This window comes from Hippopotamus amphibius, chromosome 1, assembly GCF_030028045.1.
Source record: "Hippopotamus amphibius kiboko isolate mHipAmp2 chromosome 1, mHipAmp2.hap2, whole genome shotgun sequence".
Classification (NCBI taxonomy): Eukaryota; Metazoa; Chordata; class Mammalia; order Artiodactyla; family Hippopotamidae; genus Hippopotamus; species Hippopotamus amphibius.
In genome coordinates, this window is record NC_080186.1 from 35,701,310 (window position 1) to 35,728,534 (window position 27,225).

General features: G+C 54.2%; 1 protein-coding gene across 6 annotated transcripts in view; it reads left to right on the plus strand.

Annotated features, from left to right (window-relative positions):
* The window catches only part of ST3GAL3 (ST3 beta-galactoside alpha-2,3-sialyltransferase 3), a 220,692-nt gene extending 193,693 nt beyond the window's left edge, over nt 1–26,999 (plus strand). For 2 of the 6 annotated variants that reach the window (XM_057708223.1, XM_057708247.1), the window contains 7 exons: nt 1,420–1,514; nt 4,718–4,781; nt 5,620–5,715; nt 6,013–6,199; nt 20,310–20,483; nt 20,613–20,759; nt 25,953–26,999. In XM_057708223.1, the coding sequence (XP_057564206.1) occupies nt 1,420–1,514; nt 4,718–4,781; nt 5,620–5,715; nt 6,013–6,199; nt 20,310–20,483; nt 20,613–20,759; nt 25,953–26,042 (853 nt within the window). In that variant the 3' untranslated portion in view covers nt 26,043–26,999. Of the gene's footprint in view, nt 1–1,419; nt 1,515–4,717; nt 4,782–5,595; nt 5,716–6,012; nt 6,200–20,309; nt 20,484–20,612; nt 20,760–25,952 lie in introns of all 6 variants that reach the window. The other 4 variants (XM_057708231.1, XM_057708255.1, XM_057708239.1 and 1 more) reach the window with 2 other exon arrangements.
* The last annotated feature ends 226 nt before the right edge of the window (nt 27,000–27,225 follow it).

Genomic DNA, 27,225 nt, shown 5'->3' on the forward strand with positions numbered 1-27,225 from the left:
AACCTCAAATGTATTAAGTCACTTAGATAGTGTGTACGAGGTATGAGAAACACGAGTGACCCTTGTACCCGGAAGGGAAGTGTGCTAACTCAGAAGCCCAGAAGAAAGCCACGGTGCAGGAATGGCCTTCCCATGTTTCTTCCTAGCCGCAAGGGGTGGTGAGGGAACAGCCTCTTTCAAATTCACTTCAGAATCTCCAGCAACGTTAGACCTCCACGTGATTACTGCTGCTATCCTCCCTGGGTCTGGTGGTCGTGGTGGTGTTAATGGTGATGGGAGTGAGAAAGGGATGCTGAGCTTGGAGGTCACCGGGAGGGGTGGGTTGTAGCTTCGGGCGGGGAGGGCTTCTCCTCCGGTCTTCAGTTTTTCACTGGGGTGATTCCGGCTGTTAGAAACAGAGTCAGCCACCGAGGCCTAGGCCTCCACACCTTCATCCTCTTCCAGAAGGCCTGAAGCACACCCCGCAGCAAGGTCAGCACACAGAAAGTGACCAGGCGCTGGCCATCTCCTGGGTTCCAGGTGCCCTGAAAAGCTCTCAAAAGCGGGGTGCTAGGTTCCCAGTGAAGCCGTGTTGTCCTCTCTGAAGAGCTTGGTTCTTCCTGTCCCCTCTCACACTGTCCTCACTTCCTTCTGCATCCCTCTGACGCCACCGCCCACCACCCAGTCTCCCCCCGCCCTGCCTACTCCTTGGCTTCCCAAGGAGAACAAGACTTGCCTTTTCTCTCCACAACTCAGCATCACCTCATGCTTCCTTCTCTCCGCCTTGTCCCTCCCCTACCTCCTGAGGACATCAGCATTCCCTCTGTCCTCCTCTCTGCCAGCAGAAGTGCTCAGGCTCCTGCTTGTCTGAAGCCTCGCCTCAGCCCCACCTCCCCGCTGCAGGATACTGATTTTTCTCTTCTCTGTCAAACCTCTGGCTCCTATGGCTGTTCACCTGCTTTGCCCTCTCACCACGAATTCTCCTTCCTCCTCACCCTGGGTGGTCCACCTCCCAGAATTCTCTCCCAAATTCTGTCTCTCTGCACTGGCTGTATCTTGAGGTATTTTTCTGTTCACTGGACAGCGTCTCATCTCCGTGCTCCCAGATTGTAGGAACTGCATGGGCAGCAGTGACTGTTTGATGGACACACGTGTGGGTAACCTGCCAGAGAGCTTCGTGCTCTGAGGCGCTGATCTCTGTGGAGGGCATCTGGTCTGTCCACTCCTACAGCTGGCCACCTAAGGACTGGCCAGGCCTGCTTCTCCAAACTCAGGCTTTGCTGAGCAAGTCCTGTGAGACCCCGCACAGCAGCTACCCAATGAGCAGGCCAGGGTGGGGAGAGGGTGCTGGAGCATGGAGGGTGGCTTCCGGCAGATCCACAGCGAAGGCAGATGGACAGAGAGCCAGCCTCTTCCCTCAACAGCCCTGTTGTATTCCAGGTTCTCCAAGCCAGCACCCATGTTCCTGGATGACTCCTTCCGCAAATGGGCTAGGATCCGGGAATTTGTGCCGCCTTTTGGGATCAAAGGTCAAGGTATGTTGGGGAGCCTGCCCCACTCTACACTAGCATCTCATCCCCCAGGCTATTTCCCTACCCTTCAGGGCAGCGCTGTACCCTCAGAAGTCTCCCTGCTGGGGATCCCCCCCTCTCAACAACGCCCTACCTCTTCTCCCTCGTTGCTGTCCTTCCTTTTTACTTACTTCTTTAGTGGAATGTTTACTCAGAGCTCACCGCTTTGCCAGGGGCTAGGTACACAATTGTGGAGTAGAGAGATGTGGTTCCTCTCCTCAAAAAGCTCCGGGTTAATGCAGATACAGGTACTTGGAGTGCAGGACAGTAAGCACTCTGATGAGGGAAGAACACAGTGCTGTCAGATCACGCAAAAGGGGTGCCAGAGACTTCAGCGCTAGAGGACTGGGTATGAGGGGAGAAATCCCAGAGAAAATAGAGGCCATCCCCGATGACAGGCCCCCACAGCCCTCCTGATGTTTTTCACCTTAACACAGCCTCCCCTCCAGTCCTTTCTTAGCCTGCCCAAGGCTGAACGTTCCCCCAGACTCTCGGAACTGTCCTGTTCCATCGCCTCAAGGACCCCACCCATGCAGTTCCTGACGTAAGACTTTCCCATCCCTGAGAGTTTAGCTGTTCTGTTTCTGTGTCAAGTGCCTGCCCTATTTCATGGCATGGTAGAGTTTCGGCTTTAGCGTCAGACATAGAAGCATCAGATCCCGCACTACCTCTTTACTAGCTGTGACTATGGACAAGTTACTAACATGTTTGTACTTTAGTTTCTTCATCAGTTAAATGGGGAGAATAATACCACTGTATTATTAGTTTGTGGTCAGAATTAAATGACTGTTAAAGGGGTGATATCATTTAGCCAGGAGACTCAAGAATGCCCAAACCCTCTATTCAGCTGGCCCACCCCTTCCCGAAAAGAAGACAGAGGCCAGCAAAAGGACACTCTTGAACTGGAGCTTTGACCTTCAACCTCCAAGGCCAAATCTATCAGGTTGGGTTGAACCATATGAAGAACTTTTTTATAGGTGCAAGTAGCCAAGCAGCCTAACTTTTCTCCTAAATCTTCACTCAAGATTCTGATCCTACTAAGCTATGAAGGGCGGGAAAGGCCCATACGGAGCCCATCATCCAGCACGAAAAAGCACCCCATGGTTTATCACCAATCTGCTAAGGTTCCCCTTCTAGGAAACAAAAACCCAGTTGGTATCCTTGGCCTTGGCCAGTTAGCAGCAGTATGATTTTCCTTAGAGGTGAAATTGGGGGCGGGAAAAGGAGGGGATCTGTGACCTTCCCCAAAGCCCACTGTAAAGTGTATCTGAAGGCACTTAGTATAGAACATTTCCTTAAAGGTTTGTTTCCTTACCCTTTCTCATTTGACTTCTAGAAAGATTGCCCATGCCAACTGTCTCTTCTTCCTCACCATTTACTCCTGAAGAATATCTCCTCTCCCCACCACTTCAGTGAAAGTGCTCAATGCCCCCATGAGACCCAAAGGATATTTTCAGTCCTTAACCTCTTGGCTGCATCAGACAGTGTCCTACGCCCCATCTTTTAAAAAATTATGAGGTTGTTATGTTTAACTTTGGAGGCATCCTTTCTTTACATGAAGTATTTCAGGCATATAAAAAAGCGTAAAGACTAATATGAGCACCCAGCTTCACCTAGTCTCCACCCAGCTTCAGAAATAAAACTTGAGATACGATTCAAGCTCCGTAGCCCTTCCCGCTCCATTCCCCACCTTCCCCAGGAAACCAGGAAACCTGGTTGTCCTTCCATGACTGTTTATATATTTCTACAATAAATTTATATATCCACTTAAAATATGCCATGGTTTTTGCATGTTTTTGAACTTTATAAACAGTATTGTATATACATGTATGTGTGTATTTTTCAAATTGATTGTTTTGCTTATGCTTTTCAGATGTATCTGTACTGGTACACGTAACTGTAGGTCACTGATTTTGTAACTGCTGTATTCCGTATACCACATTTAATCTATTTTCCTTTGGTGGACTTTTAGGTTGCCTCCAACATTTTGCTATTACAAACAGTTCTGCAGTGAACATTCTTGTACAAGCCTCCTTAAACAAATGTTTGAGTTTTCTGATGCTATCTACCTAGGAGTAGAGTTGCAAGATGTTAGTCTATGCACAGCTACATTTTTACTTGATATTAAGATGCTTTCCACTGTGGTTGTACCGACTTACTATCTTTAGGTTTTTATGTACATTCTCTTTTTATCTCCCTAACAATTCTGCACAGTGGGAATTACCATCTGCATTTGAAAGATGAGGAAGCTAAAGCTCAAGGAACATAAGTGATTTATAAGGTCACAGAGCTGATAAGCAGCAGAGCCAGGATTTGAGCCCAAGGCAGATATCTGCCTTGGGCTCATCTGTTGTATTATCATGCTCTCATTCTACCAGAGTTTGAAAGGGGAGTAGTCATCATTGCCAAAACCAGAGAGAGGCCGAGAAGAATGAGGTCTGAATATGGTCACAGGATCTGAGAGCACAGTGGTCACGGGGCCCTTGCTGAGGGCAGCCTGAACGGAGTGCAGGTGGGCAGATGCCAGGCCGCAGGGCTTGATGGGGTAAGGAGGTAGAGACAGCCTGGCAAGAACAGGGCTAGAGATAAGCAATGTTAGAGGGAGAAAGTGAGGGGAAGATGGTGTCAGAAAATGGGGCAGAGTGGCCTGACCTGGGGAGCCGGCTCGGACCACTCTAGCTCTTCACCATTGGCTGTCTCCTCATTTGCTTCCTGGTGTCCACCCTGTGGGGGCACAGAAGTGAGCACGTGGTCTCTGCCTCTGACCCACACTCCCATTCTGGGGGAGACTAAGATGCCCCAGCTCCAGGCAAGACCCACACCTGGGGGTGCCTGTCCCAGGGGCCTGACTGCAGAGCTTCCGAAAGCCAGCTGAGACTGCCAAGGAAGGACCAGGAAGCCTGAGGAAGGAACTGCCTTGATGGGGGAGGTGGGGGACGGGCAGACTCCAGGCAGAGACCTGTGTGCCCGCCTCTTCTCCTGCCTCCATCTCCTTCCTCAGGGAGGAAGGTAGGCCAGTGGCCCCGCCTTGTGTCTGGAGCTCCGTCCCCAGCCTTCACCTCCACCCTAGCTCCAGGACCATGTGCCTTCTAATCGGCTCAATGGCAAACATCTTACAGGAACCCTTAGGTGACCCTCTAACAGTTGCCTCCCTCCTCTGTCCACAGACAATCTAATCAAAGCCATCTTGTCCGTCACCAAAGAGTACCGCCTGACCCCCGCCTTGGACAGGTGAGCCGCTTGCTGCCCAGCCTCCTGCCCCTCAGCTGCCCGGCGCGTGCAGAGGGGCTGAGGCCCCCTGGCCGTCCCTGGACCTGGGCAGATTCCCCAGAGTACCCACCCCCACACGCGCACACGCTGGGGTGGGAGGGCGGGTGAGCAGGGCCACCACGCGGGGCTGGCCACCCCCATGGGCTCTGAGGACTTGGCAAGACATCTCAGTCCTCAGGCAGCAGAGGTCCAAGAGTAAGAACTGAACGTGCTGGGCTGGGGTCAGCTCAGCATTGGGACTGGGTGGTGGGGCAGCGGAAGGGGCTTAAATCCAGGAGGCAGTGACAGCTCTGAAGCCAACACACCCTGGGTGGGGGAAGCCCCAGGGTCAGAGGTGGGAGAAGCAAAATGAGTAGGGTTCCCAGGGGGCTACTCGTGCATGGCTTCTCCGTTAAAAAAATAAGTCCAGGCCCATTCCTCTGTTCTTGCCTCTCTAGCGTAGCCCTCGCGCTCAGCCTACTTTTTCCTCTCCCCTGAAAGCTGCCCCAACCCACTAACCCTTGGGGAGCCTTTAACCCAGAGTGCCATCCTACCAGGGCTCCTTCCTCACCACCGCAGAGCTAGTGCCCAAGCCCCTTCCACACTCATGCTTCCCTGGAGACGTGTCAGGGACCAGGGCTGTCTGAGTGTGGTTCTGGCCTCTCAGAAATGCTGCCGGGAGTTCATCGGTCCGCACGCTCTGTCCCAGCCTGTGCCTGGCCAGGGGCATAGGGTCAGGGGCCGACGGGGCGGCAGGGGGCGGTGCGCGGAGGAGACCTGGTTGACGGCTCTCCAGGGGTCTCTGCCGCTGTCCCCTCAGCCTCAGCTGCCGCCGCTGCATCATCGTGGGAAACGGGGGTGTCCTCGCCAACAAGTCTCTGGGGTCACGAATTGATGACTATGACATTGTCGTCAGGTGAGCTCCTCAAAGCGGTGCCTCAGGCACCTTCGTGTCCTGGCCTGAACCCGAGTCCCTGAGCCCACGGAGAGCTGCCTATCCACCTGGCCCGTTGGGCTGGAGGTCAGCAGAAGCCTCAAGAAGAATGCCGGGTTGGAGGGCTTTGGGACGGAGCGCTAGGTGGCACCAGGTGGCCTGGGCTGCGCATCCTCTGCGCCTGGGGTGTTCTTGGGTCCCGGGGCCTCCCCAGACACGGGCCTGCAGACCACGTGCAGCGAGCCCAGGGCAGGCTGTGACCGGGCCTGCTCTCTGCAGACTGAACTCAGCGCCTGTGAAAGGCTTTGAGAAGGACGTGGGCAGCAAAACCACGCTGCGCATCACCTACCCCGAGGGCGCCATGCAGCGGCCCGAGCAGTACGAGCGCGATTCTCTCTTTGTCCTGGCGGGCTTCAAGTGGCAGGACTTCAAGTGGTTGAAGTATATCGTCTACAAGGAGAGAGTGGTGAGCTCCCTGCGCGCTGGCTCCTTCCCCTCTCCCCTGGCCCTGCCCAGCATCCAAGCCAGCCCCTTTCCCTGAACCGGGCAAAGAATAAGTTGGAACCTTTCAAAAGAAGCATTAAAGACCCAAATGCAACCCAGGGGCAGAGAGGCCGGGAGATGCAAGGTCACCGGCCCAGACTCCTGGAGCTGTTGTGCCTGCTGTCTTCTGCCTGCCTCCAGAGACCCGGGCTGCAGGTCCTTCCTTGGCCTTCTCTAGCCAGACCACTCCTCAGCAGCCCGTGTGGGCCCTCCCCTGGCCTCAGCCCCCTGGTGTGGAAAGCTCTCACCTGGCTGGACCCAGCTTTACTGCTGATCTTCACAGCTCCCTGCCCTAACTTTGTACTTGCCCCTCGAGTCCCCCTTACACTCTGTGAGGTCTCCCTGAGTCTGGTCGTGTGGGTCCCCCCTCATTCCCAGCCAAGGGAAGAAGGCCTTCTTTGGACCCTGGGGCCATTCCACAGGGACAGCAGACCCCTCAAGTTGAGGGGCCAGTTTCCGAACTCGTAAGTCCTGACCTCCCTCCACTTTGTGCTTTTACCACTGATTTGTGGTTGGGTCCCCAACCTGCCATTGAATCTGGTTCCACTCTGGGAACGGCCAGATTCTGAACTCGTTGTTCTAGGCAGACAAGGGTCTCGGCCTGTCTCTTTGGAGAGCGTATATGGCCAAGTAGGGTCAGACTGCTCCTTAGTGGGCCACCCACTGAGGCCCCTCCTGAGTCCTCTGTCTCTCAGCTCTGGGCCAACTTGTCCAGGCTCATTCCCCCTCTCCCCTCAACCAGCTGTCATCAGCCACCCCAGGGGAGGGGCACTGCAGAGTTCAGGCCATTCATCTTCCAATACCCAAGCCTCTTACAGAGGAGGAGGATGACAGACGGCGCTCCGCCTACAGTTAGAAGCTAGGTGTTCTTTCTGGAGATTTAGAGGAGAGCTGGGGGGCTGGAGCAGCTTCTCCTGCCTATGGAGGTCTCAGTGCAATTTGGTTTAACTCCACAGCCTTTTCCCAAGCAAGGCCAAGTGCAGGCAGTGTCAAGTAGGTAGCAAGCGAGAGCGAAGACAGAAGTCAGGTCCAGAAATTCAGGTAGGTGGGACAGTGGGGAAAGGGTGACCCATTTCAGAGCCAGGCTGAACGCGGCAGCCAGACCCCCCAGAGGGGAGAAGAGGGTTTGGCTTCAGCCAGCCCCAGCGGCAAGCAGGCCCCAGAGCCCACACACACCAGGCAGCGTGTGGGGGCTGAGGGAGCACCCCTCTGTTTTCAGAACCCTAGGACCTGAGACACTAGTGTCCTCAGAGCCCTTCTCTTTGCCTTGAAGGCAATAGAATTAGGATCATAGGTAGGCACTTTGAAGGAAGAAACGGGAGGAACTTGGGTCTGCCCTGGTGAAACCCGGAGAGCCCGCGGGCTGTTTTCTCACCCTGCCTTCTGCCCATCTGCCCACCCCCTCCTGGCATATCCTCTCCTCTGCCCATGGACACCTGTCAGAGGAGCTCCTGGAGGGCAGGGCCCTGATCCCCTTTGCTTTTCTTACCCCTCAGTGCCCAGTCGCTACAAATGATCTGGAATTGGCTCAAACACCAGATCCTGCTTCCTGCCGGGCCGACTGGGATAGGACAGGCAGCCCACATCAGAAGGCCAGGCCAAGGGGTGGGTCAGGGCCAGCCAGGTGGGTGTTGTCACATGATCCTTCCAAGAACACCAAGGTCAGTTAATTCAAGGCTCTTACAAGCCATCCAAGGGAGTAAGGAAAGACATAAGAAAAGGAAGGGAGCCAACTAGAGTTGGAAGGCTCAGTATACTCAGGCTATTCAGGGAGCAGAGAGCAGGGCCTCCCTTTGCCCCAAAAGACTCAGGTGCTCACTCCCTGGCCTGGCCTTGGTGGCAGGCCTGTTCAAGGGACTAACTAGAGCTGTCGGGATGAGGAGGTGTGGGCGTGCCCAGGCACACACTCACCTGTGCCGATATCTGTGTCCTGCCCTGGCCATGCCCGGGGATCTAGGACCAGCCCTGTGGTTCTTGGTGAGGACTCCTTCCCAGGGTTGGGGGACATGAGTGGAAAGGGGAGAGAGGAGCTGGGAAGGAGTCCTCTGAAGTTCAAGAGGCTTCCCTGGCTCAGAAGTCGAAAGTAATTGGGGCCTTTAGAATGAGCTGCCAGAGGAAAGCCAGTGATGCCCACGGCCTCACCTCTCAGCACCCAAAGTGGGCCCGCCCAGGCCCTTTTCATTACCCTGGAAGCCTCTTTAGTGCCCTCCTCCACCCCAAGCCCAGGGCTAATGCCTTCGCAGGATCTCTGCCTTGCCCTGCTTCACTTCTCTGGCATCTGAGCCCCAGGTAAATGTGGGACCTGCGTAAATCCTGCTTCTCCAGGCCCCCTACTGTCTGGTGCCCAGCCGCAGGCTTGCCCGGCTCCTGCAGTGTGGTTCTAACCACACAGCCCCTGGGCTGCTGGAGAGCCCTCTGCACCTGTCTGGAGCCTCACCTGCAGAATTCTGGCAGGAGAAGCTCCGTGTTCAGGAGCCAAGGCCCGGCTGGGCAGGGCTGGGACAGGTATCAGGCCGCCGTCACAGCTGCTGCCTGCCACTCGCTATGTGAGCAGTCGCTCACTGCCTGTGTAACTTCCTGATTCCCAGGAGTCCTATAGGGTATGAGAAAGGGAAAGATATAGGAAAGGAAGACTGAACAGCCCCAAAACAGCCTGTGCTACTGCCAGTCATGCTTTCTTCAGCCACATGGGAGCTCTCCTCACCATGTGTGGCTATTTGATTCCCTGATTCACTGGGCAGTAGCACAAATAACTCCAAACAAGTTACCTTCGAAGGCCCTTTGTCTCTCAGATCCTGGGAGACCAAGCCATCAAGCAAGTGGAGGAGTTCCCAGCACGCCTTGTGTGCTCGGGGCAGCTCAGAGGAGCATCAGCGGACTGTTGAGTGGGGAAGCTGAGGCCGAGAGGAAGGGAGGAGCTGGGGACCTGGAGGTGCAGGTGTATGTAGGTCCATGGAGGGCGGGGTGGCCTCCAGCTTTTGGGAAATCCTTCTCAGAGGCACATCCCTCCACCCCTCCCTGCACCCACTCATCTGTGGGGCATCGCTGGGTTCTCTGTGCCGTCAGTCTGCTGCTCCCTGGAAACACAGAGTCCCTTAGTCTAATGGGAGAGACAGTCCCCTCACTAGAGTTATGATGCAGTGTGGTAGGTGCTGCACCCTGAGCCACCTCCTCCTGGTGTTTGTCCGTTGTCCTGAGGACGGAGCCCTGGGAGCTGGCGAGGACGGGACGTGTGCGAGGCAGAGCTTCCCGTGCTGTGTCCCGCGCCTCTGCCAGCCGCCCCCAGCATGCACCAGGACACTGGTGACCCAGCATTTCACACGGCCCAGGAGCTGCCTTCCCGGTGCCCTTGGCTGGCTCCTCCTCTTCACCTTCACTCAGGAAAGCCGGCCTCGCTGCGGGGCGGCCTCTGACTGGTCGGCAGTTCAACGAGGCCCTGAGGCCTGGGCGGGGTTGGTGGGTGTGGTGCCGGCCCAGCAGGGGGAGGGGAGAGGACTAGGGCTAGGGGCTGACCCCTGGACAGCCTTGACACAGGTGTGAGCTGCTAGCTGTTGTTCAGTCCTTGGGGAAAGAAGGCGGGATCTAAGAGGCCGGCCAGGGCCCCACGTTCATGCACAGGGGGACTGGACCCCTGAATCTGAGATACAACGTGGTTGGAGGAACGTGAGATACAACGTGGGTGAAGAGGAGAAAGCAGCTTAGGCCTTGGCGTCAGACAGGCTTGGGTTTAAATTGAGACTCTGTCACTTGTTAGCTGGGTTCCCTTAGGCAAATCGCCTAGGCCCCTTCAACTTCGTCTCATCTATGAAACAGGAGTAGTGCTACCCATCTTTCAGGGTTGGTTTCAAAAATTAAACAAGATGAAATATAGACGCACCCAGCGTAGTGTTGACACTTAGTAAGTTCTGTCTATGGCAATTATAAATACTATTATTTTATTATTATTACTGGTGGTGGTGCTATTAGGAAAGCCCAGTTACACTAGGGAGTGAAGTCTTTATCTAGACCATAGGGCCTGACCTGGGAGGTGACCTGAAGGCGAGGGTCAGAGGCCAGGCCTAGAGGAGGGAGAAAGGTCGCAGGGGCGAGCTCACAACCGGGGAAACTGCAAGGCAAATGGCCACCAGGTCCCCGCACGTGAGGCCTTATTGGACCAGGCTGAGCTGGAGATTGAATGTCCATCAGCACCTAAACCTGTGCTCTGTTCCAGGAGAGGGATGCAGAGCCTGGGGATGGGGTCTGCCTAGCAGGGGCTCCGTGTGGACGCCATCTTGCCTCTGGGGAGACTCAGCGCAGGGCACCTAAGAAGCGCAGTGAGGCTGGCGCGCACGGTGGCCTCCTACTGCTTGACGAGGCCTCTGCTGAGCCAGCTCGGGGGTCCTCACCCCACAGTCTCCTTTCCAAACCTCTGAGACAAGCTCTCCTGGAGGAGCCCGTTTCCTCTGCAGCCATTTCCAGTGGGCACAGCTCTTTCTCACAGATCCATCATCCCCTGTGAGGGTCCGGAAGACCCTGCATGTTCGCCGTCCCACATCCTGCCCGTTGCTCCTCCACCCCCGTGAAAGATGCTCAGGGACTGGGGCTCATGTCCTCACCCCCTCTGGCTCCTCTTCATCACTGTTATCCATGGCCTCTTGGCTACTCACCTCATAACCCTTTTATCACTGTTTCTCCTCTCCTGTTCCTCCTTTTCCTCTTCCTGCTTCTCTTCCTTCTCCTCTTCTTCCTCCTCCTCCTTCCATCACCCTCATCATAGCCATCATTTATTAAGCTCTTCAGTTTGCCAGCTTTCTTCGAGTTCCTTCATTCATTTCTCACCGTGACCCTGTTAGGTGAGTTCTGTTATGATCCCCATCTCGGGCTTTAGGAAACTGAGGCTCAGAGAGGATGAGTTACTTGCTAAGATCACACAACCAGTTAAGTGGTAGAGGCGAACCCCTCAGACTCAGCTCTGGATGCCATCTCCTCCCAGCTTCTCTCTTTTTTCATTGATCTCTTTCTTTACCTCTTTACTGGATTTGCCTCTCACATCTATCAATTTGTTCAACCATTTTTTTTTCTTTTCTCACCTCAAAAATGAAAGCCCCAGGGACTTCCCTGGCGGTCTGATGGTTACGACTCCATGCTTCCAATACAGGGGGTGCGGGTTCGATCCCTGGTCAGGGGACTAAGATCCTGCATGCACAGCACAGCCAAAAAAAAAGAAAAGAAAAGAAAGGCCCCTCTTCGGCTGGTGTGTGCCCTTTCTCCTTCCCCTCTTTTTCAAGTTTCTGGGAAGAGTCATCAGCTGTCCACAATACATATCTCCATGTTTTCTCCCCTTCTGTTTCTCAACCCTCTCCAGTCTGTCTTCCAAACCTATCCCTCCATGGCAGTGACCTTCTGATTCTAAATCCAGTGGACTCAACTTTGCCTCTCTTTAAAGGAACAGCTGGTCAGCAAGTATTCAGTGAGCATTTATTGTGTACTGGATGCAATGGTAAGTTCTAGGGATAGTCCTTAACTCTTACAAACTCATGGCTAAAATCCTGGGAAACATGCTCGACTCCTCCGTCTCCTTTGCCTTCTCTATTCAGTCACTCAGCCTCCAGATCTGTGGTTCTCGCTTTTAAAAATGTCTTCCTGAGTTATTTCAGCAGCATCCAGTCAGGCCTCCCTCCAATCCATTCTCCACATCTGTATCCAAAAGAATCATCCTAAAGTCTCTGTCTGCTTGGTTCACTCCCCTGCTTAATGGGTCCCCGTGGTCCACATGCAGCAGTGCTCAGAGTGCCTTCTCCTTACCAGCAGCATGACTATCACCTGGAAACTTGTCAGAAGCGCATTTGGGGACTCCACCGTAGACTCTGAATGAGAAACTCTGGGGGTGAGCACAGCAGTCTGTTTAATGAGCCCTCCAGGTGATGTGGATGCAGGCTCAAGTGTGAGAACCACTGGCCTGAAGGATAAAATTCCAATTCCATAGCCTTCCAACCCCTTCCTTGTCCTGGCCGCTCCAACATTACTCTCCACTGTGGCCATACCGACGTACATGACCAGTATCACACCTCCATGTGTTGTCTGCTTCCCTTCCCAAGGCTGTGTTAAACGTGCCTCTTGAGCCCCCACGACACTCGTCACTCTATTATATGGAAGGGTTTTCTAATCCATCAACTCTTATAAGCCCCTGGAGGGCAGGAACTGTCCTGTTTATCTCTGTAAGCCTCCAGCAGTGTTTGAGACAGAGTTGGCAGGCATAAATGAATAAATAAATGTGGAAACTGAGACCCAGAGGAAGGCAAGAACTTGTGACAGAGTCAGGATTCCAACCCAGATCTTCTGACTCTCAGCAGGGGCTGTTTCCTCGCAAGCAGGCTGCCTCCCTCCCCTGTTGCCCCAGAGATCATTCTTTTAGCTTCAGACGCTTGCGTCCTTTTGCTTTCCTCTTGCCGCTCCTGGGCATCTCTCTCCTCTTAGCCATGTTTGATCTTCTTTCTGCAGTTCAGAGATCATTCTCCTTGATAAAAAAGTGAAAACTAAATGGTCCCTGGCCTCTGGCTTGTTCAGTTGTCTGTTGGCATCACACAGCTGGCCCCAAGCCGACTCCTCTTTTTGTTCACTGCTTTTTCCAAATATAGCTTTCAAAAAGATTTTTGACCCCTCTCCTCATAGCATGCATCAAAATAAATTCCAAATGGACTAAAAAGTAAAATATAAAAATACAACCAAAGGACATTTTGAAGGAAGTAGAATAGAAATCACATCCCTAGAGGGAAGAGAACTTTCAAGGGGCAGAAGCGCTAGGAGAAATCCCATCTGATAATATATGAACATTTACATTTAATGTAAACAACAACAACCAGAAAAGACTGGATACCACAAAACTTTGAAAAGTATGTTTAGGATTAACGACAAATGGTTATTATCATGAAAGTTGACAAGGAAACCATTAGGATCCCAAGAGTTAACGAGCAGGAGAGTGAACCGATCACACAGAAGGAAATATAACTAGTAAACAACAGAAATATGTTTAACCTTCCTGGCAGTCAGAAAATTCATGTGAAGGCAACAGGATGCCATTTATCACCTATCTCATCTTCAGAGAATGTGTTTAAATTGTAATACATGATTCTGGCAAGAGTGCAGTGACAGGTGTTCTCAAAGGCTACTAGTCAGAGTGTAAATGGGGACAAGCTTTTTGGAAAGGAAATGACACTTGGCACCGGGAGCCATCATCCAAGGGAAGGGAAATCTGCCTATAAAGATATTTATTATAGTGTTATTTATAATGGCCAAACCCAAATATAACCTAAGGGGTTTATTATGAAAAGAGTGGTTCAAGTAGCAGACAGCATAAAGGAGCAGCCCAGCAACCCTGCAGAGGCTGCGGGCACCCGGACCAGACCGCACCGCCGCTCCTGCCCATGCTTCTTTGGTGTGGGTTGGGTCGCTGAAACAGCACTGGGTTCGGTATCAAGAATGGAAACCAGTCTCTTCCACTGCCTCAGCCCCTGTCTCTGAGTTTCATTTTCCCCTTCAGTACAGTGGGGATAGTGAAAGCCTCTTGGGTGCCTCCCACCCCACCACGCCGCTTACACTGCTGTAAGGAGCCAGTGGGACAGGGCACTGGCAACCCCTGGCACACTGTGCTTGCTGCAGGTGGCAGTTACCTCCTGGAAAGGTCAGTGCTTGCCTTGCTGAGCCTCTCTTCAGGGCCCAGGGGGAAATGCCCACCCCAGACCCATCCTCCCCTGCTAGACCATCAACCAGGTACTGGAGACCTCAGAGTTTCTTGCGCTAGCAGTGCCAAGTCCACTTCTGTCCTCTTGAGGGTAGAACACACCTCCCTGTGCAGACTCCTAAGTCCAAGGAGGGATGTTTGCAGAGGCTGTGAGCAGAACTTGGATGTGTAGGCTGGACAACTCACACATGTGCACAGAACTTCTCACGGTGTGAGATGGGACCAGGGCGGGAAGCGAAGGGGAGGGCAGGCTGGGGCTAGCTCTCCCTACACCATGAGCCAGCACAGGTCTCTGGGAGTCAGAATTCTCAATGCAAACCTGGTGGCCTTCTAGGTCATTTTTCAAAGGAGAATAGAATATATCTTTATTTAACAGCTTGGTAGCTTGACTAGTAACTGTCACATATTTAGAATCTCAAATTTAGACATGTGGTATGTGGACATCTATTTGTAATTTTGTCCCTGACCCTACAGATCGTAGGGATGGGCCTTTGCGGATGTGGTGGTAACAGCTGGAGGTGAGGCTGGGCAGGCAGGGGACAGACAGTGAAGGGTCCTGTCAGCCAAAGTCACATCAAGGAGCTCGGACTTTGTCCTGCAGACTAATAATAGCAGAAACTAACAAGCTGCCTTTGTGCCAGACATATTATGTGTGTGACTTGTAATTGTCATGGCACAGAAACACCATGAAGAAGGAGCTAGTCTTTATTATTTTTGGCTGCATTGGGTCTTCGTTGCTGCACGCGGGCTTTCTCTAGTTGCGGCGAACAGGGGCTACTCTTCATTGCAGTGTGCGGGCTTCTCAGTGCAGTGGTTTCTCTTGTTGTGGAGCAACTACTAGGCATGGGGCTTCAGTAGTTGCAGCACGTGGGCTCAGTAGTTGTAGCACACAGGCTCTAGAGCACAGGCTCAGTAGATGTGGCACACAGGCTCTAGGGTACAGGCTCAGTAGTTGTGGTGCACAAGCTTCGCTGCTTCTTGGCATGTGGAATCTTCCCAGACCAGGGAGTGTACCCGTGTCCCCTGCATTGGCAGACGGATTCTTAACCACTGTGCCACCTAGGAAGTCCGGAGCTAGTCTTATTTCCCATATTTTGTGGATGATGACAATGAGACTTTGAAAGGGTGAAGAACTTTCCCAGGGATCTAGAATTAGTGGTCAGGGTTCAGAAACTGACCCACATAACTACTGGGGCAGCCCAGCTACAAGCAGGGGCGGCTGATGAAGGTGAGAAGGAGGCAGTTGTGGGATGGATCTGCGCAGGAGCCACAGGCCTGGTGTTGCTTAGTTCCTGGGGACCGGGCAGGGGGAAAGGTCAAGTGAGGATCCAAGTCTGAATTGTTGGGGAGGAATGATGGTGGCTGGATCCCTCGGAGGAAATGGATTGGATAAGAAAGCACATTTCTCAGGGCCTTGGTTACTGTGGGTGGGGACTAGACCAGATGTTCTCAAAGGTCTCTTTTTATATGATAGTAATCAATGTTTTGAGGGTTTTTTGCTGTCTGAAATATTATAGAATATATTTACACGAAAAGTAAATGGCTTATATACAACAGAGACTCATGTAGTTGTTAATTGGTCGATCCAGGTAAATCGTTCGTTGTTATATATTTCGTACATCTGTAAATAGCCCTCTTTTCAAGCTCGACTTCATTTTGCTCATAGTTTCCTTAGTATGTCACCTTGCTCTTCCTCCAATTGTGACTTCTATGCATGTGAACATTCTGGGGATATGTCTTCTATGTATATATTTTTAAAAGTATAACAAATGTTTTAAACCTCTTTTCGGCTCTTTCTCACATCGTAATTATACCATATATCGAGATATTTGTACGTGCCCTGTGTTTCCCTTTGGGTTATAAACTCCTTTTGAGTAAGGAAAAAGAAAAAAAAAAAAAAACCGAAACAGACCTGCGCTCTTAATCATCCCGACGAGCTGTCTCGGTGGGCAGTGGAGAACCTCTGAGGATTTTAGCCCCGAGAGTGTCAAGATCATACTTGTGCAGAATTGAAGGAAGGCACGATGGAGGGAGGCCTGGTGGCTCCTGAGTGACCCCCGTGAGCTGGTGACCTGTCCCCAGGCAGTAGCAGCGGGGTGGGGCAGGAGTGAACACACCTGCTCTGCTCCTGGCTGCAGAGAGCCGGCTCATGGTCAGTCCCTCCACTCCCAGACCTCTCATTTTGGCTCACAGACAGCTTCTCTCCCAACAGAGGAGGAGGAAGAGGCTGCAGCAGAAGCCGCCTGCAAGGGCGCGGGCAAACGCTGCAGGAGCCCGGCTGGGCAGGTACTTCCTCCCAAATGCTTTCCCCCATTGCTCCTGGCTGTTCTGACAAGAGCAGAATGAGTTGCATCAGCAGGAGACCCGGGACTCCACGCAGATGAGCTGGGTCCAGACTTGCCCGGGGCAGGGACATCCCCGGAGGAGGGATTCGACCAAGCCTGCGGCCCGCGGGTGGCCTTGGGGAGAGGTGTGACCCTTCCAGGCCAGTGTCATTGGCTGGCTTTACAGGCCTCCGTGCTTTGTTCTGTGGGTCAGGGAAGTGAGATGTGAGAGGCCTTGGGCCGTTAGGATAGGCCTCCTGGAACAGGGCTGCATTCTGGTGGCCGGCTTGGCAGTGTCACCCAGCAGCAGGAAGGTCTCCAGCGCCCACTGCCCTCCTGCAGGGAACCCAGGCGCAAAGCTGGCCCCCGTCCGATGTGTGTATGTCTGTGAACCGGCCTGTCTGTGTCCTCTAACACTGCCAGCCACACCCTCTGCTTCACTCTTAGCTTCTTTGACACTCACTCAGAATCATAATGGATGAGATTTATTGAGCCCTTGCCACGTGCCAGACGTGGTGCCAGGTGCTGTCAAACACATAGCACCTCATTTACCTGTCACTGCTACCTGGGAGGTGGTCTCAGTCCCCTCACCTCAGAGCTCCTGGCGGGGGAAGACGGGAGGCCCCATTCATCCTGGACTCCAGGCCCCCAGGCCTCCTGAAGTGGGAACAGCAGTGTTGATAATAAATGAGGTGACAGAAAGAACACCCATCGTGGAGTCACGACACTCGGGTTTGCACCTTGGCACAGCCACTGACGTGACCTGGAGCACGTTGCTTCATTGTGGGTCCCGTAGCTGTGAAGCGGTGAAAGTTGAAGAGACATAAATAACACCTGTGAAAACCAGCCTGCAGGCTCCACGCCCCCAGCTGTGCCATCCCAGCCTCTCCCTACCCCTCCTGAACAGCCCCTACACTTCCTGCTCTTTAGGTGTGTGCGGGCAGGCCTGGGCAGGAACCTGGGGTTTGTAGGGGGGTTAGGAGGGAGGATGCTGGGGCCTGCTGGGCTCTGGAGGAGGGACAGGGGCCGTGCTTTGCTCGCACAGGATGGCACCTACCATTCCTTTCAGTACACATCTGGTCCTCCCAAGAGGGGCTTCTCCCCAGTTCTGTATAAGATCTTGGCCATTTCTCTGCCTTTCCCTTTACTGCTGGGTCCCGTTGTCCCAACCTTTACCCCCTTACACACACACACTTCTCTTGGACACAGAGGGAGACACAGGAGGAAGTTGATCCTGGGGTCTGTTCTCTCTTCTCACTGGGGCTGAGACCCTGAGAAGTTTGCCCTAAGGGCTGACCCTTTGAGCTGACACTTGGAGCACACATAGAATTTGCCTGAAAGAGAGGTGTTGCAACAGAGACAGGGAGACGCAAGGAGGGGGTGACTGGAGCAGATAGTCCCTTGAACACTGCAGAAGATGAGCCTGAAGAGATGCTGAGGGTGGGGGAGGAGCCGGGATGGAGTTCGTGTCCCCTTTCACACTTGGCGGTGCTGTGCTGCTGGGCCACACAAGTGCATCAGATGTGAGCTCCTGCCCTGGGGCTAATGTTGGTGATGAGAGCAGCTGACCAGAGCCTGTGAGCTGGGCACTCAGCCTGAATTATCTCACTGAGTTCTCACAACCTAAGATAAACCCTTAGTATCCCCAGTTTATCCATAAGGAAATGATAAGTTTCTTGCCCAAGGCCTCCACACAGTTGAGTGACCAGAGGCTAGTTTGGATCTGGACCCAAGGATCTTCTGTCTTAGTCAGCTCATGTTGCTATAACAAAATACCACAGGCTGGGTGGCTTATAAACAACAGACATTTGTTTCTGACAGTTCTGGCGGCTGGAGGTCCAGGATCATGGCGCTGGCAGACTTGGTGTTTGGTGAGGGTTTCCCGGTTCATAGATCATTACGTCCTCACTTGGTGGAAGGAGTGAGGGATCTCTCTTGGGCCTCGTTTGTAAGGGCACTAATCCCATTCTTGAGGACTCCACCCTCAGGACCTAATCACTTCCCAAAGGCCCCCCTCCTAATATGCTCACCTTGGGCATTAGGCATTCAACGTAAATGAATGGGGGCCGGGGGAGCAGCAAACTTCCAAACCACAGCAGATCCTAACTCCACATTTTATCACCTCCCGAAGGGGAGATGTCATTTCTACCCTGGGATAAAGGTGTGCAGGAAAGACATGAGAAAGGAGGAGATGCTGAGTCCTAAGAAACAAGTAGGGTGGATCAGGTGGATAGAGGCGGGGAGGCCATTAGAGACAGAAGGAGCATCGTCAGCAAAAGCACGGAGGCAGCAGACGGGAGCTTCAGAGGGGCTGGGCTGGACACCGGAGCAGCAGGCAGGGTCACCGGCAGAAAACGCCCATCTCCTGTGGGCTGTGGTGACGTGACCCGGTTTGTATGTAGAAAGATCATTCTGGCCGAGAGCAGAAAGTGGCTTGGGAGGCAGAGGTGGCCCATTCTGGCCACTACATGTTGAGTAAAGAATGGAACTCAGGGGTTTCCTTGGTGGTCCAGTGCTTAAGCCTCTGTGCTTCCATTGCAGGGGGTGCAGGTTCAATCCCTTGTTGGGGAACTAAGATCCCACGTGCCGCACGGTGCAGCCAAAAGAAAAAAAAAAAAGAATGGAACTCAACAACTACTTATGTTCCAGTCACTGGGCTCTGGGGGGGTTAGCAGCCAACAAGACAGACACTGTAAATGGCCTTATTATGAGTCCATTTGAAAGATGAGGAGACCTGGACTTTAGGTGGTAGCAGTGGGCTTGGGAGGAAATGATGGATATGTGGGATTCTATAGAAAATAGAGTCAAAAGAACCAGATGACCAATGGGGCTGGAGAGATGAAGGACTCGAAATCGATTCCCAGGCTTCTGGTTTGGAGGATTGAGTGGGCAACCGAGGTTAGGGAACGCAGAAGGAGGAGCAGACGTGGGGGCACCAGAAACAACTGAGATGTCCAGCAACAGAGGGTTGCTTACACAGGCTATGGGACATCTCTCCAGCCTGTAGGGTTGGTTTGTGACTTTCTCCGGCAGTACTCAGGCGCCCAGTTATAAGGGAGGGAAAGGTAGATGAGTGGGTTGATCCAAGTTCAGGGTTCCCCTGGGCTAAAACAATAGAATGGCAAGGGGCAGGGAGTTGGGGGCACTCACAAGAGAGTGGCTGAAGCTATGTACTCGAGGGACCAGACCAGGGAGGGCTTGTGTACTGACCGGAAAGGCAGGGCTGGGAACTAAAGGAAGGGAGAGAAGTAGAAGGAAAGGAATTTGTGGCCCTGGAGTGGACCCTGGGGCGTCAGCTTTCAGAGGTGATGCCTTTCCAGTCCAATACTGAGATCCCTGAGGGAAGAATCATCCCACTTTGCAGTTAAACGAAGCTAAAGCTTAGAGAGCTGGTCACTTGCCCAAAGTCACCCAGCTCCATCGGTGGCAGAACTGGGCTTGGAGCGTTGTTCTGCTGTGCTATACTAGCTCAATTCTGTCTTTATTTTTCAGGCTCACTTTAGAACCGTTGACTGAGACAGCGAGGAAGTTCAGCAGAAGGGAAAGGAAGTGAGCCCAGCAGAACAGATAGGAAAGAGGGCAGGCTCCCCCGGGCCCCTCAGGAGCGGCGAATGGGAGGGGTAGCGCTGGGCTTTTGGGTCTTCCTCTTGGCCCGAGAAGCCCCCAGACGAGAGCAGCACAGCCCAGCACCCCGCGCCCCGCCCCCCGCCCTGCAGCCCACTTCGCGTCCTCTCTCTGCACGGACCCCACCGTGTGCTCGCTGTGCCTCACCACGCACCCTGTCTGTGCCACACGTCCCGTGTCCCCAGCACACGCCAGGTCCTCCGTCCCCCAGCCGTGTTTGTTCCCCATGCCCCAGGCTCCCGGTACATGCTTCGCGCCCCCCACCTTGTTTCTCACTTGCCTGTAGACACTTTGGGTCTCCACCACTCGCCCGGCCCCATCACACGCTGCGTGCCCGCTCACGCCCACTTGTGCTCTGTCTGCAGAGTGCGTCGGATGGCTTCTGGAAATCTGTGGCCACTCGGGTGCCCAAGGAACCTCCTGAGATTCGCATCCTCAACCCATATTTCATCCAGGAAGCCGCCTTCACCCTCATTGGACTGCCTTTCAACAATGGCCTCATGGGCCGTGGGGTGAGGTGTCTGGACCCTGGGCCAGAGGTGCCTTGGGAAGGAAGGATGGGTGGCAGGGTGGGGACAGAGGGCTCAGTCCTCAGGAGCAGAGCTTAGCTCTGGGGAGCTTTGCTGAGGGTCTCAGCCTCACTCTGCACCCCTTTTCCCTCCTTCCAGAACATTCCGACCCTCGGCAGTGTGGCAGTGACCATGGCACTACACGGCTGTGATGAGGTAGCAGTCGCAGGCTTCGGCTACGACATGAGCACACCCAATGCACCGCTGCACTACTATGAGACCGTGCGCATGGCAGCCATCAAAGAGGTGTGAGGCTGGGCAGGGGGCAGTCCCTGGGCCGGGCGAGAGAGGCGGCAGTGCCAGCACGAAGGACACACTCTGACTGTGTGTGCACAAACGAATGGTCCAGGGACAAGCCAGCGGCAGGTCTGGCTGCTCAGAGCTCCCTGGAAGGCCCTGCCACACCCTCAGCTAAGTCGGGTCACCAGGCATCCATCCCTGCCTGCAGGCCTCTGCCCGTCAAGCATCCTTCTCCCTGAATCTCCCCTCCCAGCCCTCTCCTCGTCCTGGTCTGGCCGCTGCCTCCTCCTTGCTGCTCCCCAGGCATCGTACACCCATCTTGGCGCAAGCTCAGAGCCATCCTCTCTACTACAATTCTCCTCCTCCCCCAGCAGACTTCCTCACCCCCTCAAACAACCCACAGACATTACCTCTCGGTGCCAGGATGCCCCCTGTACCTCCTCCACCCTTCCCCATGGCCAAGCACTGCCGCTCTTCAGCACCCAGAGTTGCTTCCCAGGTGATCCGTATGTTCAGGTCCCTTAAAGTTCTCCCAGCCAGCCAGCCTGTCCTGGCCCCTCTCCCTTCACAGCGGGAGCCCATGTAGAACATCTGAGCACCTCTTACGACACCCTTTGCTTCTACCAGTTGCCTCCCGCTGTCCCCAGCCCGGACCCTAGGCATCTGGGGCTTGTACTTTGAGCAGCTTCTCTACTCCTGCAGATGGGTGGCGAAGGCTGTTCGAGGAACTCTCCCGTCCATGCAGCCTCACGGCTCAGCCAGCCCTCGTTCCTGCTCATCTGCCTCTCACACGCCCATCTCCAACCCCACTGCACTATCCAGGCCTTACGCTCCCCAAGGCTCCCTCCCGCTGTCCCTCACCTCCTCCACAGTGAGAAAACTGCAGCCACAGTGGGGCTTTGCCGCTTCGCCCCTCGCAGCCTGGCTTCCCCCTTCACCTGATGTGGCTCCCATCAAGGTCACCAGTGACTTGAGGCTGCCAAGTCCAGAGGACATGCGTCCGTCTCGTCATTCCTGATTGCTTGGAAACACTTTCTGTGCTGACCGTTCCTTCCTCTGAAACACTCTGCTGCTTCGACTCTGAGTCGGTCATTGCAGGACTCCTCCTGCTTCCCTCGCCAGGCTCCCTCCGTCTCTTCCTCCGTGTCCTGGATTTCAGTCCACCCCTTAAGAGTCAGCATTCGCTAGGGCTCGGGCTCCATCCTAGACAGTCTTCTCCTCTCATTTCACACATTCCCCAGGAGATTCACATCTCCATCCACGGCTTCCGTTTCCATCTATATTGTCTTAGGCTTTCGGGTTCATTCAGGCAGCCTTGAGTAATTGCGAGTTATTTCAAGGATATAAGAGAGACTTGGGAATCTCGTGGGAAACCAGAAACAGCCTTACATCTGGGCCTCCTGTTGCCTGTTACGCGGTTCAGGAGTGGGAAGCTCATCCTGGGTTCAGGAGAGCCCCCAACCTGTCTTCTCCCCTCAGCAGTGGCTCCAGCCCTGCCTTATTTTCACCAGGACCCTGGTGGTCTCTCCACCTCTGCCTGTCTTTACGTATCTTCTTGCCACGTCGTCCCCTGCCCGCACCCACTCCAAATTGCTCTCGCTGCTTTTACCTGCCACCTGGCTTCTGTTTACTCCTATAGTTGGTCTCTTACATATCCCTTTGATGTAAACTTTATGTAAAAGTTTTAGGCAGAAGGTGAGAGGCCACAGACATAGGCAGTAGCCAGATCATGAAGGGCCTTCTCTGCCACGGTAAGGAGGATGGACTTTGCTCTGAAGGCAGGGGGAGCCATGGACCAGTTTTCGGCTGTAGATTAGAATGCAACAGGGTCACTGTGGCTATAGCATGACAGAGAGGGGTCCAGGCAGGAACAGAAACCAGTTGGGACGTGGTCTCAGCAGTCTAGGCAAGAGATGAAGGCACCTGTACCGGAACTGTTCAGTGATGATGGAAAGACAGGAAAGAAAGGGTTAGGATTTTAAATCAGCATGGCGTAGAGATGGCCTCCATGCAAGAATGAGGGGGAAGAACGCCAGCGTGCCCGAGGGGCCCTGGTGGAGGCTGTGCGCTTTCTCCCACCTGCCCTGTCTCAGCTGTCGGGCTGCTGCCCCTGCCCCTCTTCCTCATCCTGTAGAACCATCTAGGTCTGAGGCTCACGGCATCTGCTGCACCACCTCCATGCAGAGTGCCGAGTGCTGGTCATGAAATCACATGAGCTGGGTTCAGAGCTTGGCTCTGTACCTTCCTTTCCTTATCAATACAAGGGGTAATGACAGGTTTGGGAAAGAGTCGACGCACTAATGTATAGAAGAGGCCTGACCATAGTACGCGCCCATACGTTAGCCATCACTCATATTCATGTTTTTACCCCTACTTATTACTGTTACTTCTCAGCATCCTAGAGGAGTCACTGAAATGCTGCTGCCTGGGTGTGGGATCCCTGCTGTCACCTCAGGGTATCTTCAGTAGGCGAGTGAACCATTCAGCACCCCGGCCCCACCGCTGCTTTGCCTCCACTGGACTGATCAGCCCATTCTCCAGGCCCAGTGGGAGCGTGTGGGATGTGAAGACAGGGGGCAAGGACTGAACGTGGGGGGATATGTGAGGGGTGTCAGAGACATTCATAAAGGAGAAGAGAGAGTAGAGAAGGATTAGACGATGCAGGGTTGGGGAATTCTCTGGTTGTCCAGTGGTTAAGACTCAGTGCTTTCACAGCCAACTAACATCTTGCAGGCTGCACAGCGCGGCCAAAAAAAAAAAAAGATGCAGGGTTGCAGAGACCAAAGGAGGGAGTATCTACAGTGTCCGGAACCACAGGGACGTCCTGGGAGATGTGTGCTGAGAAGTGGCCATCGGATGTACCAGTTAGCAGGTCCCGAGGGCTGTGGTGAGCATAGTTTCAAAGGAACAGGGACTTCGGAGCCAGACTGCAGTAGCTGAACAGTGAGTGTGCTGCACAGTGTGTGCTCTCTGGGGAAGCCCAGCGGAGAGGGTGGGAGAGGGGCGGAGCAGCAGCCAGAGGGTGGAGTGGGCTCGCACAGGAGGGTGCCATGGCAGGGAAGTCTGGGCTGGAGATGTAGATTTGTGGGTTGTGAGCACAGCTGCTCCGATCCTGGGGAGGCATGGAGGAGACTTCCCAGGGGGATGACAGAGGAGGAAGCGCGATGGTCAGGGCAGAACCCTGGGAGCACAGAGATAAAGATGGGAGAAGAGCTGTGAGAAGGAAGGCTCCCCTGCATCCAGAGGCAGGGGTCCTGGTGAGGCTCCCGGAATCTTGCCCAGCCCTTGGACAGTGCAGGTGGGGTAGTGCGCAGAGCGCTGTACGCTCCCTAAGCTCCCGTGCTGTGTGTGTGTGTGTGGGGGGGGGGGGGGGGCCTGGGAAAAGGGCGCCAGAGAGAAGGTGTTGCCTGCTCCAAGAGAGGGATGAACCTGGGCAGCCTTTTTGGTTGACTCTTTTATTATGAACGTCGTCAAACATACTCAAGGTAGAGAGAGTAAAACAATGAACCCCCACGTACGGTCACCTCCCTCCCCAGTTATCAACGTGTGGCCAGCATTCTTCCACCCGTTCTGCCTCTCGTGCCTCCCCTCCCCGTTTGTTATTGGGAAACAAATCTCAGTCATCATATCATTCCAGTCATAAACACTTCAGTAAATTTCTCTAAAAGGTAAGGACGAGTTTTTCAATATTACACCATTATCATACCTGGAAATTTAACAACTCCTTAATATCATCAGATATGCAGCCCTCTGCTGATCTTTCAGCCCTCAAGGGCTCCCAGTGGGTGCTCTTGAAACTGACCCATCAGATTGGTTACGTCCCCCCGGGGCGTGGTGCAGGCGTGGGATGAGTAAAGCGCTGTGTGAGTGCTTACGCTCCCTTGGATCCTGGCCCTGCTCTTCCTCCATGCCTCCGTCTTCCTACCTGAAAAACCTCATCTCATTCAACACGTGTGTATGGAGCACCTACTCTGTGCCAAACAGCCCCTGCCTTCAGAGACAGACAGTGAGCCAGATGTCTGAATCTTCAAGGAAGGAGGATGTCACCCCGGGATCTGCGATGAGGAGGGGCAGTTAGCAGACGGCTGAGGATGGTGCCAGGAGCCAAAGGAGCCAGGGGTTCGAGGGCATACACAGGGATAGCCACGTAGACACAGCAGCAAAGAGCGAGGAAGACCCTGCCCCTCCAGGCACCGTGGAGTGTGGATGCGAGGGAAGAAAGAGTGTGTCTGGAGGGACGCTGTCCTCAGGGGCAGCCGGGTTAGTGGTTAGCCCAGGAAGTTGATAGAGGTGTTCAGAGAAGGGGAATATAAGGGATTTTGCCTAGGTTTCACACTGAAAAAATTTGGAGGAGGCTGACTGGATCAGATAAGGACCAGTCAAGAGCTGTGTAAGTTCTCCACACCGGTAAACAGTGGCTGTGAACATCCTAGGGTGAGCCTCAGTGCTGACGGATGCAACAGAGCCGTCAGCTGTGTCCAAACTGTGACAAGGCTGTTGGCTTTTGTTGTTCCTTGAGTCATTCAAAAATATTTTCATTCTTTGAGAGACTTAGTCATCACAGCTTCCTGGTGAGAGTACTGGGGAAAGGAAAGAACCTGCGCCTGGGTGCAGTCTTCCCCAGGAAATCCCTGGAAGACAGCATTTTCCCTGTAATTGTCACATTAACAGTAAGATGAGCCTCTGGCCCACTGGCTCCTCTGATCTGAGAGGCAGGATTTCATCAGCTGCCCCCGGGCCTGGAGAGTGGATTGCATCAGGCCAGAGAATGACTAAGCCACCCCACGTGGTTCCCTTTCCAGCAGGGCCCACCCCCCAGGCCTGGGCCGGACCTAAGTGACTCACATTGCCTGACCTCAGGGTGCCTAGGACCTAGGGGCCCAGAGAGGCTGCCGGGAAAGGAGGGCTTGGAAGAGTGGGAACCAAGTTGGAAAGCCTACATCTCTAAGACTTGGAAGAAGTGAAGAGGCATAGTCTTCCTGGGCCCGGGAAAGGGGTTAGAAGGTTATTTTCTCCAGGTCCTGGGAAGAGAGGAGGGTGAGCTGTGGCACTTCTAGAGCAGACCTGCCACAGTCACAGAGCGTCGGCGGGTGGTGGTCAGAAGAGGGCATGGAGCCCTGGAACCTGCATTCCAGCAGTGCCACGTCCCAGCAGCCGCTGCGGCTGCCCAGCTGACCACTGCTCCATCTTTCCTTTCAGTCCTGGACGCACAACATTCAGCGAGAGAAGGAGTTTCTGCGGAAGCTGGTGAAAGCGCGTGTCATAACTGACCTAACCAGTGGCATCTGAGGTGGGCCCAGCACGTGGCCACAGAGGTCCAGCATCTCCACCTGCCCACTTCATTGGCTCAGTCTGGCTCTGCCCGAGAGGCGCAGGAGCCTTCAGACCCAGAGAAGGACAGTGCCAAGTGGCCCCAGGGGTGGCAAGGCCTCGGCGGGGCAGCCAGAGCTGTGTCTGCTCAGAGGCCAGCCTCAGAGACCAGCACTCAACCTCACTCTTAGCCTGGGTCCTTGAAGCCAGAGGGCCAGGAGGCCACTGGCTGTGTCCAGCGGGCCCAGCATGCAGGAGGTGGACACCAGGCAGCAAGGCTGCTGCCAGAATCGTTTCTCCAGTCAGTGTTCGGTGTATTATCATTTTGTGAATTTGGGGTGGGGGGAGGTTAGGGATAATTTATTTTTCAATACAGTTGGAGATGTCAAGCTTGGTCCACTGGCCAGGCAGAAAGAGACCCACTAGAGGGCCCCTCAGGCAGTGGTACCCATGGGCTCCCTGTCGCGTGGGAGTGCCCGGACTCACCTGTGCCCTGCTTTGGGGCTACAGGGAAGTGGGCAGGATCTCAGGCCAGCCCCCTCCAGCTCATGACACGGCCTCTTCTTGGGAAGCAGATGGGGAGTCCCACTCAGCAGCCCCCAGCTGTCCCCCAGGGAGACCCTGGAGCCATCCTTCAAGCCAACAAGCCGCCCCTGGGCTTGAGCAAAGAGAACTTCAGAGCTCGGGGGGCGCGGCCTGGCCCAGCCTGATGGGAATGCCCCCCTCCCCCACAGCTGCAGCCGACCCCTAGGACAGTGCCCCAGGCCTGGAGTGACCCACTTGGCAGCTGTTCTGGGTTTCAGCAATGAGACTGCCAGGTCTTTGGGTTCTGCCTTTAGCCTACACCCAGAGGGAAGTGAGGCTCAAGGACCTCACCAGGCTGTGGCAGCCAACATAGGCAACCATCATGGAAGCAATAAAGCTCTTCCCTGAACCTGGCCTCCTCTTGCTTTCTCTGACTTTCCTGGAAGAAACAGGAGTCCGGGGCCTCAGCAACTATGCTAAACCCAAGGGCCATCTCTCCAGCCCTCCTGGGTCCCTTTCACGTCTCATGTCAGCTGCAGAACCTGGATAGACACCTAGGGGCCTTCTGGAGCCTCTCCCATCCCACAGCAGTCCTGCACCCTCTCTGCCTTAAGAGAGGCAGACCAGGGGCATCAGG